General features: G+C 40.2%; 1 protein-coding gene across 1 annotated transcript in view; it reads right to left on the bottom strand.

Annotated features, from left to right (window-relative positions):
* Positions 1-437: 437 nt before the first annotated feature.
* Positions 438-9621, bottom strand: part of NPNT (nephronectin) — a 50577-nt gene continuing 41393 nt past the window's right edge. Inside the window, exons 10-13 of the mRNA XM_085325655.1 lie at positions 8697-8792; positions 8205-8303; positions 5008-5264; positions 438-2502 (exon numbers count right to left, since the gene is read on the bottom strand). Of these exons, the coding sequence (XP_085181781.1) occupies positions 2407-2502; positions 5008-5264; positions 8205-8303; positions 8697-8792 (548 nt within the window). The 3' untranslated portion in view covers positions 438-2406. The remainder of the gene's footprint in view (positions 2503-5007; positions 5265-8204; positions 8304-8696; positions 8793-9621) is intronic.

Raw genomic sequence — 9621 nt, 5'->3', positions numbered from 1 at the left:
AGCCTTGCACAGATGGGAAACAGACTTCTCTTTTTACAAGGGAATCTAAATCTCAAAGAAAGAACTGTAGTAGTATTTGGTAAAAGACCATTTTATATGATGTTAACCCTGTTAAACGTCAGAACATAATTTGTGCAGGTTCAGTAGCATGTGGGACTACAGGAGCTACTGCTTCTTGCAAAATGGACATTTTGAATCTCCGAAATTCTTAAATTACCTGCAAAACTGTTTTTAAAACAGCTAGGCTGAAAACTGACACTCTTCCTTTTGAGTAATGTACTAGTCTTGTCATATGATAATGAAATCTCTTTTATTTTTAGATTTGCTAAGAGCTAAGTACTTAGCTATTTACTATTGGTTGAAATACCGTCTTTTGGCTTGTTTCATTATAATACAAGCAAAACTTTTGATCCAGAAATGAAAACACGATATTCCAATTAGTAGGAAGTAACAGCTGCCTTTATTAATTATTTTAAAATAACGATAAGGCATTTCAAATATTCACAAATATTTCTGAAATACTGCAAAATAACGTAAAAGAAAAATAACACCACGATCATATGGAAAGCAAAGTAGTTTTAAAAGATTTTACAAATGAATTATTTCTTCCAATTCAAAAAGTTTGTCAGTGCACTTTTACTGAATGGTATCTATTTGGTCAAGTGAATTTGCTATAAATACTGTGCTTATGGTATCCTAGAAAACAAACTGGAAAAAATTCTTAAAATAACGTTTTGTCAGAAACAGCTTTTTGGAATAGGGCTTCTAATGGTCTTGCAGTTTTCTCTCTCTCTGTAAGGTCTAATATGGGGGGGTTTGAAATGATAGTTCTATATTATTGAATTTACAATACTTTTACATCTCATGCACATATTTAAAAGATCTGAGGCCTATTTTCTTCCATGTATGCCTTTTTTGATGCTTTAAGGCTGTGCCACTAACAACATTTTATCAATCTTTGTCATTTTCTTAAACATTACAGTTTTGCAAATTTAGAGCTGTTGACAGCAGTGATGATGATGTTTATCATATAAAATTCCCAACCAAACAGAGAAATTCCCTGGGAAACTGCACATCACATGCAAGATGCATAACTAAAAATGTAGTCAAAAATTCTGCTAAGTATTTAGTTCCAACTAGAGCTAATATTTATTTTAGTTCTGAAAAATGTTTGTTTACTGTATACGAAACAGTTGGATGGGATTCGGACATTTGACAAAGATCACTCAACGCATTTAATTGTCAGAATTGTTCATACAGGTTTAACACAGCTGCCTTTTTTGCTTGCATTTTTCAGGTGGGCAGCGGCAGCATAAAACTGCGGCTTGCGCTACCCAGGGGAACGAACGTCCTTGTAGTTCCAAYGGGCGCAGTCGTACGAGACGCCGCGCACCTTCTCCGGGCTGCTCRGCCTTCAACTGAAGAGGAAGCTGCCTGCAGGACTGAGAGTCCTTCTGGGCTTGCTCCTGAGCTAAATGCAACCTTCTAGGGCATGACCAGCTTGCATCAGGTAAGGATTTGATTTTTCTTTTTTTTTGCCTTCAGCACACTGTAATGTGAAAAACTGCACCAGCATTTTGTGCAAAAGGGAACGGTCAGGAAATGTTTTTCAATGAGCACCATTAACTGACTTTGGTAACGTACCTATTGGCACAACCAGTGGGATCAGAGAGTACGATGRACTCCTGCCTTGTACAATAAGAAAGTACAGCTGCCCTTTACCTTGCAACTAGAGTCTGTAAATACTAAAAACATAAATATGTTAATAACCATACACATATACACAAAACACAGCAGTAGCAATACTACAGGATGCAGTACCTACTCTATATAACTGCTTTTTGTTAATGCAGATACAATGCCAAAATAAATGCTATATGCAGCAAACCCTTCTTTAAAGGTCAACGGCAGAAAGACAGCCAGAGTTCAGGTCCGGGCCTCAGCTAATCCGAGCTAGCTATGAAGCTAGGTCAATCCCACTGTCTATCAATATAATCAATAAAACTACTGTTTTATTACAGTAGAGAAAATAGTGAACRTTGTTAATATTAAAACTTTATAAGCTGGAGATTTCTTTTGACAACATTTGGCATTAATTCTCCCTTTTTCACAAGTGCTCCTTGGTATGAGCACTCAACAGGCATTACAGGGGATAATGTTATTAACGCACAAAATACGATTAGGGGYAAAGACTGACAGAAACACCTAGCACTGGTCTGGAGTTCCTGAATCCTGGTAGGTGCTCTTCATCACTTTAAGTGCAGATTCACTGGGACTGCACTTAGCAGAACTTCAAGAAATTGTCTGTCTCCAAATATTTCTTTTTCACACAGTTTTGTTTAAGAAGCTTGRTAGGAAGAGGATGGGAAGGGCTGCAGGAGATGACTTGTGCCAGACCAGTCTCTGCTAGTGTTCTTCAGAGCAGCGTCCTCTCTTCAAGGTGACATCATCTAGTCCAATATCCCCAGTTCTTCCTTTCCCTTTCTCTCCCCTGAAAACAATCTGGGGGAAAAAAAAAGACAAGTTGGAGTGCAAAAATAAAATGAAGGAATCTTTGGTTGGAAAGGTCTCAACAGAAAGAAAGCAAAAGTGTTAGAAAGCGCAAACAATCTTAACTGACTTACAAAAGCCTGTTTACTCAGAATTAAGGCTGTTTTTCTTTTCTCCGTTTCTTCTCTTTGGCAGGATTTTACTGAAGAAACAGCAGATCAAGATTGAGATATGGTGAATCAAGGTGTTGATCAAAGTGCTGAATGGCAGAGCTGAGGTGAGGTGAACTCCCACATACTACAGCCTGTGGTGCTGGAGGGTGCTAAGGGTCAGCTGCTTAAGGATCTTTCCGCATATCATCTCTGCGGTGTTTTCATGGGTCCTCACAGCAAAAACACAAAATCACGTGTATTCTGCAAAATGTTTTCTTATAGGGGAGCTGCCGTCCCTAGCATACCTTGCAGCTGGCTTAGTCCGAATGCCAAACGTAGTTTTGGGAACTAGAAACACACACGCTTTATTTAATAGATTCTGGCTCCTACAAAATATGGTAACCTAAAGAAGCACCRGTTCCTTGGGAAATGGATTGAAGCTCATAATCAGCAGTCCAGGCTTGGTCTGAGTAGGAGAAAATTCAACAACTAGGAAGCTTGACTAAAAGGACTGTAGCATAAGTCATGCAGAGAATGATAAACATAACGGTGAGCAGACTTCCTTTAAGAAAGTGTTCTCCTAAATTAATCTCACTCTCTGTTGTGTTATTGAGAGATTCACAATCTGAACTGCTTTAATATGCAGTCAGTGTTTTTGTCCATGGTTTAAAAATTATTCAAAGCATATAGCAAGACTTTTTAACTGTCTGCTGTTATTGCCAAGCTAGGAGGAGTTAATACAGATTCATGGATCAGAAATTCAGCRGTGTAATTAAAATAATTTGGGTTGTTGAGAGCATATTCCTAATTTAAATACAGACTAGGTACAGGGCAGGTAAGAGAAACACTATGCTGAATATACTGAAACAGTTTTTAGAAATAAGTGATTCTGGATGTGCTCTTTGAATAGTTTATGCAGAGATAATTCTTTATAAAGTGTGATGAAGGATTCTAGTCTCCATTCATACACCCTTCTGAGGTTTCCACTAGGCCCCCAAATTGTTTAGTTGTTTTTTGTTTTCATCCGTGTCTAGAAAGTTAAATTTGCTTTTTTGCACTAATTCCTCTGTGACAGAGCCTTCCCTCGAGTTTTTGTTTGKTTGGTTGGTTGTTTTTTTGGTTTGCCAGGCCCATAGACTGCCACTTCTCGGCCATACAAAGAGGCAGGGGACAGTGCAAGGGAAGAACTTTTGTCCGTGCTTACGAGTTGAGCTCTCTAAATTTCACTGAATTTTCTGACAGACAGTATGTTAGTAATATCCACTTCTTTAAAGAACTGCTCCATAAGATCTTTATTTCACTCAACACTCCTGGCCCTCCTCAGAGGCAGGGTGCTAAGTAAGTTTAGAGCAAAAAACATTGTTCACTTGGTATAAACTTCCAGCATCTCAGTCTATGACATTCACTTCATCATGGCAGAACATCATCTGATTTATCAATTTCTWTTCTAATAGAGTATCAGGAATCTTTTATTATTATTATTGCTGAGTTAATTTTCAGAAAATTATCATCTGCAATAATTCCAGCATTCTCATGGGATTAATATTAATTATTTAAGGCCACATAATGTACACCTGACTAGCTTTCTCCATGAACGTAACAGCATTTACCACTGTCAGGTTTCCAGAGCACCCGTTACAGTCAGAAYGGAACAGGCCTTTAGGCACTCCAACGCCTTCCTAATATCCAACAGAAGCATAGGTTGTGCTGAGCTTTGAGTACATCACTKTATTGTTCAACATTTCTAAAACTACGAGGTGTTTAAACATTCTCCCTGATACTGCAGACAGCTTCTTTTGATGGTGCTAAATAGTTCTGCGTTATTGGCATCGTTCATCTCCCCAACCAGGTCATCTGTGCCTAGGCTGAACAGCCCAAAACCCTGACGGACTGCGCTAGCAGCCTCCCTGCACTGTCAAAAGCGAACAGTTTCAATTCCCTTGCTGTTTTAACTAGCTATTAATTCACGAGACACTTCCCATTCCAGACTCTCTTTTTTAAAAGCATCTGTCACAAGGAATCCTGCTACAAGCTATTCTGAAAGCCAAGCACAGCATGCCCTTGTCCGCTGGACCGTTCTGTTCTACGTGGTAAGTGACTCTCAAACCTGTATGAGGTACATCAGTACAGGCTATTTTGCAGTTTCCCATGTGTGTATTGCTGTAGGTGGGTTTTCTAYGTAGAATGAATTTAAAAAACAGGCCTTGATTCTCTCATCCTTAGTGTGACTACATTGGCAGAGGTAAATTTAGAAGTAAGACACAGACTGAAATTGGATCTAGAAAATAAATGATCCAGTGCTACATCATCTAAGTGTCTTGAGCTTCTCGTGCTAAAAAAAGACAGTTTATGGAACTGTACTCACACTCTTGATGCCCGAGCCTCGCAAAGTTAAGTGCGTCTGTCTCCAGCCATGGCCACCATTTCTTCCCCAGACAGCTGGTCCGCGAGCAGCGCTTTTCYTCACGAAGACGTGGAGGGCACCAGAATGCAGCGCAGGCACCTTGTGCCTGAACGACAGGCACAAGTCCTCAGCCTGAGCCACGTGACCCAACGGCAGGATGAGATGTGCTACTCGTCTGTCTTTGTCTTTGGGCTCAGAGACCGTAAGATACTGTCCCCCTGCAACACAAAAAGGTGTTGTTAGTTTTTTTTTAACTGTACTACATTTCAGGAACAAACGCRCAACAGTTATTTAAAAAAGAAAGGGAGGTCTCCAAGGTCCAGTGAATCTTAAATACAGTCTATAGTTGCTGGGAACCATGAACCAGAACTGATGCATCTCCCTCTCCAAGCTGAGCAGGATTTACAGTGTTGAGTCTTCTGGTTTTTATGCTGGTACCAGGTTAGTTGCAAATAACGCATCTTTTGAAAATGAAAAGTTTATATATTCCTTCAGTTCTGTCRACCTCACTGTGACTACATGATTTTAAACCCACAATGACATTAAAGCTACTGTGTACTTTTATACAAGTTTTAAGATGCAAATTTTTGCTATCAGATGAATGTAAAGGCCAGCATAAATGYTACAATGCAAGAGAGCTACAGTTCTGCTATTTTTTTTTTAATTTGGGAAAAAGAACCCYCTTACCCTGAACCTAAGAATCACTTTTGGTGTCAGAGCCAAAAATCCAGGTTTAAAGATCTTAAGAGAAAAGTGGTTTGCAAGCTTTTTATTTGAAACCAGTACTATAGAGATGCTGCATTTCTTTTTATACTGCAGAATAKATACAGCATTTAATTACAAAACAAGAGAATGTTTTACATTTAAGTGTTTCCCTGCTACTACTAAATCAGAGCTATTTTCTTTTTTTTTTTCCTCCAGCCTGGTAATACTTATATTAAAGCTTCTTTTCAAAATAAATTTTCTTCAGAGACTGTGAGATTTAGTGATAATGCAGCAAATACTTGAAAGCAATCTTGTCTCCAATTCACTACTTCTATATAGTTCTTTAGCTCCTTTAGTTTTAATGAAATTTAACTAGGCAAAGTATTATGCTGCCAGCTAAGGCTTCAAATCTGCATGTGGGCATGGAATGGGATCCGTTTGGCCAAGTACCTGCTAGGGCTTTTTTTTTTTTTTTTTTTTTTTTTTTTTTTTTTTTTTTTTTAATGCATGGCTTTTACATCAAGATGACTAACGGGTAAAATAAAAACAACAAAGTTTAAATAATTGCACCTGCTTTGTGCAGATACAAATATATCAGCATTAAAGCAGAGAAAGACTTGATTCATTAACTGCATCTGTTTCAGATAGTTACAGTGACTGAATTCAATCACAAGGAAACAGGTTTAGTTAAGCACAAAAGTGACGTATCTGGAGGCAAGCCCCTACAGGAAAAGGTCCCCTCAGATCAGCGCTTTCGGCTGCAAGATAAGCTTGTAAGGCTTCATCATGGCACCTTTCAAAATGCAGATTCTGATAAACCAATAAATATTGAACTTTCAAAAGGTGAAAGCAAACACTCAGGGACAAGCTGTGAAAATAAATCTCTGAACCAGGGTATTCTGGACAGCAGAGGGAGGGGTGGGTGATTTCAAGGGACTAGTTTTAACAGGTTATGTCAACAGCAACAGAATACAAACAGGAAACAAAAGCTGAGATTGTCCCTGGCTGGAAAGCAACAAAGGGAGAGAAAAGGTTTAAAGAAAGGCAGCTAGTTAAAAATCCTAGTTCTGGCACTTAATACATATTAACAATAATCTTAGCGTACATATAATTAATMTGCTTTGAATAACTTACTTTCTCAAAAAAAAGTCTTTTCTTAGCCAAAATTTCTGGTGATGCAAGCAGAAAAAAAATTACTTGTTCCTAAAAAATTCTCCAAATGTATTTTTAATTCATTGCTTCAAGACATGTGAAGTATTTGAGTGATTTTTTTTTTTTTTTTTTAGTGCTGGTCTGCAAGCAGGGCACAGTTACCTGTTCTCTGAGCTGCAGGAGGAAGGAGCTCTGCTATGCAAGTCACTTAAGTGTCTTCACAAGCATATGAAACACTGCAGCACGTGGGGAGGGGCCTGCCCCGAAAGTGAGAACGGCACTTCCCTTACGCAGCTGAACAGCCCGGAGAAGGCACAGGGGTCACCTGCCGCAGCAGCACACGMGTGTCTCATCAGTGGCAGCGTAAGCACAGACACCTACGACAAGGGGGTTTGTAAGGAAAACGGCGCTGGGTGCCTTAACTGCCTCAGCTTAGCCCACGCGTCCTGCGGCCTGAGCGGGGGGGTCTCCTCCCGAGTCGGCGCCCGCTCACACAGTGCCGCGCTGCGCGCTCCAGAGGCTGCTGGCTACGGAGCAGCCCCTCGGCACGGGGCCCGAGCGCGTGCCTAATCCCCAGCGCTGCGGGGGGAAGGGCACTCACGTGAGTGCCCGCAAAATCGGCTGGGGACAAAACACAACCAACTTCTGGCTTTGCCCATTTGCAGTTCTGCGGGGGCTGCGCAGGGAGGAGGCCCCTGCTGTGCAGTGCAGATGCAAGCACTCCTCCCACCCCGCAAGCGCTGGTGTGCAGGCCGCTGTCACATTCACGTCAAGGTCACTTTTACCATTCCAGACATACGCCGGCAACGTTTTCAGAAGGCGCTGCATATTAGCAACCTACCTTTACTTACCAGTTTTTGTTATACACAGTTGCTGTAGCTTATAGCAGAATTTTACAAAATCAAACTGAGACACAGACCAGAAAAAGAACACTGCATTTGGCAGCAGAACAAATGTATTTCCAACTCTATCTATAATTTTACTAGTAATACGGAAATAATTACATTTGCATGATGTCTTGAAAAATAAGGTTTGTTTCTGCATAAATAAAAGTTGTTCTCTAGTCCCCATTATCATTTTGGTTCTTTTAAGTTCAAATTCTCAACTGATCTTTACTGCTGTGAATGCTCAGTTTTGATTCTTTCTGCACAGAAGAGGTGTAGGTGTGAAATGTTTCACACAATTAAARGGAACAGAGTCTGTGTAAACTTATTACAACAGGAGAACTGTCATCAACCTCTGCAGGACCAAGTCTGGGTGGTTCCTCAGCCACACGATGCAACTGTACACATGCATCTTACCTGATGGATCTTGAACTGGTTCCCAGTGCAAATCATCATCTTTGTCCTTGATCCAGCCACACAGCCCACTATCAAAATTACAGCTGTGTATCAGCACACCTAGGCAGAACAGAGCAAAAGTTTTTTAAAAAGTGATCCTGACCCTTTGGCTGGGGAACTACAGCAACTTCCCCTGTGGCTGACACTGGCAAACGAATACGTTTATGAAAATAAAATGCAGCGAAAGGAACTCTAGAAAAAAAGACTCTACAGAAATACTGAAACAATAAAAGGGATGCTATTATTATTATTATTTACAGGTCAGCCATCTAATTTGGTGATAAATTTGAAAAGAAAAGAAAAACTATAGAGGCTTATTTTTACAATGCATTGTTTTAAACAAAGAGGCTTAAGATGCAGGAGTCCTGTAAAAATGTATAAATAAATAAATAAGAACTCTTCAAAAATCCTAAACCTCAGGCTGGGGCTAGGGATAGAGGATGTGCTCTTTACCTGGATCATCATTTGCTTCAAACTCATCAGCAGTAATCCCTCTTTCAATTTCAAGTATTTCAAACAGATTATTACTCACTCCTGGCTGGCGTGGAACTGTGGAAAAAAATGAATGAAAGAGAGAGGTACAAGTAGTACCTTATCTTTAATATACAACAGCATAGCCACCCTGGGCATTGCGCTCTTCTTSGAGAATTCAATATATTCAATATATTTAATTCTATTTGATATGAAGATTCATCAACTTTATGCYTAGGTGATTTACGTTGTAATCTATGAAAGGAGATTCCAAATCTGCTAAAGGCTTTTCAAATGAAAGATGTTTTTTTCTTAACCCAAGGGGGGGGGGGAAAGTAGCTTTCAAGCACAGTATTGCTCTCTAAACTCAAAGATAGTCATTTCACAATAAACCAAAGCTATGCTAAAGCCCTTTCTCAAACTTTCAGATCCACGTACTTACCTTCCACAGATATTTGTACARTTTCAGAATTTTAGAAAACTGAAGGCAGTGGTACTTGGCGGAGGTCCCATGTAAAGGAATGAGATCTCCTGCACGTAGATACACAGTGGAAGGTACAGCCATCTACCCGCAAAGGATCAGAATTCTCTAAACAATTATCAGGGCTGCAATGAGAGTTGAAGAGTTTTACAGTGGAAGCTGGAATTCAACTGTAATTATACTTTTTACTCTCCAACAAAATCTGCCCTTCGGTTGCTGTTCTCAGCTGCCAGAAGAAGGGACTCTCTGGGAGTCGGACAGGCTCTGGGACTGCGAGGCGTTCAGCAGGCTGTCACCTAGGCATTTCGGAGAGCTCTGTGGGAACTGTGGCTGCAAAGTGCAGATGGCTGCAGTGACTGCCGCTTGCTTCGGAAGACTCTGCGCCAGTCGGTGTAAGCCTCCAGAAGTAACAGCAGATGTCATGCC

The sequence above is a fragment of the Rhea americana genome, unplaced genomic scaffold, assembly GCF_003343005.1.
Source record: "Rhea americana isolate MKP2758 unplaced genomic scaffold, rheAme1 scaffold_99, whole genome shotgun sequence".
In the NCBI taxonomy this organism is placed as follows: domain Eukaryota; kingdom Metazoa; phylum Chordata; class Aves; order Rheiformes; family Rheidae; genus Rhea; species Rhea americana.
The sequence above is the reverse complement of the archived record's forward strand: the minus strand, read 5'-3'. Positions and strand labels throughout refer to the sequence as shown.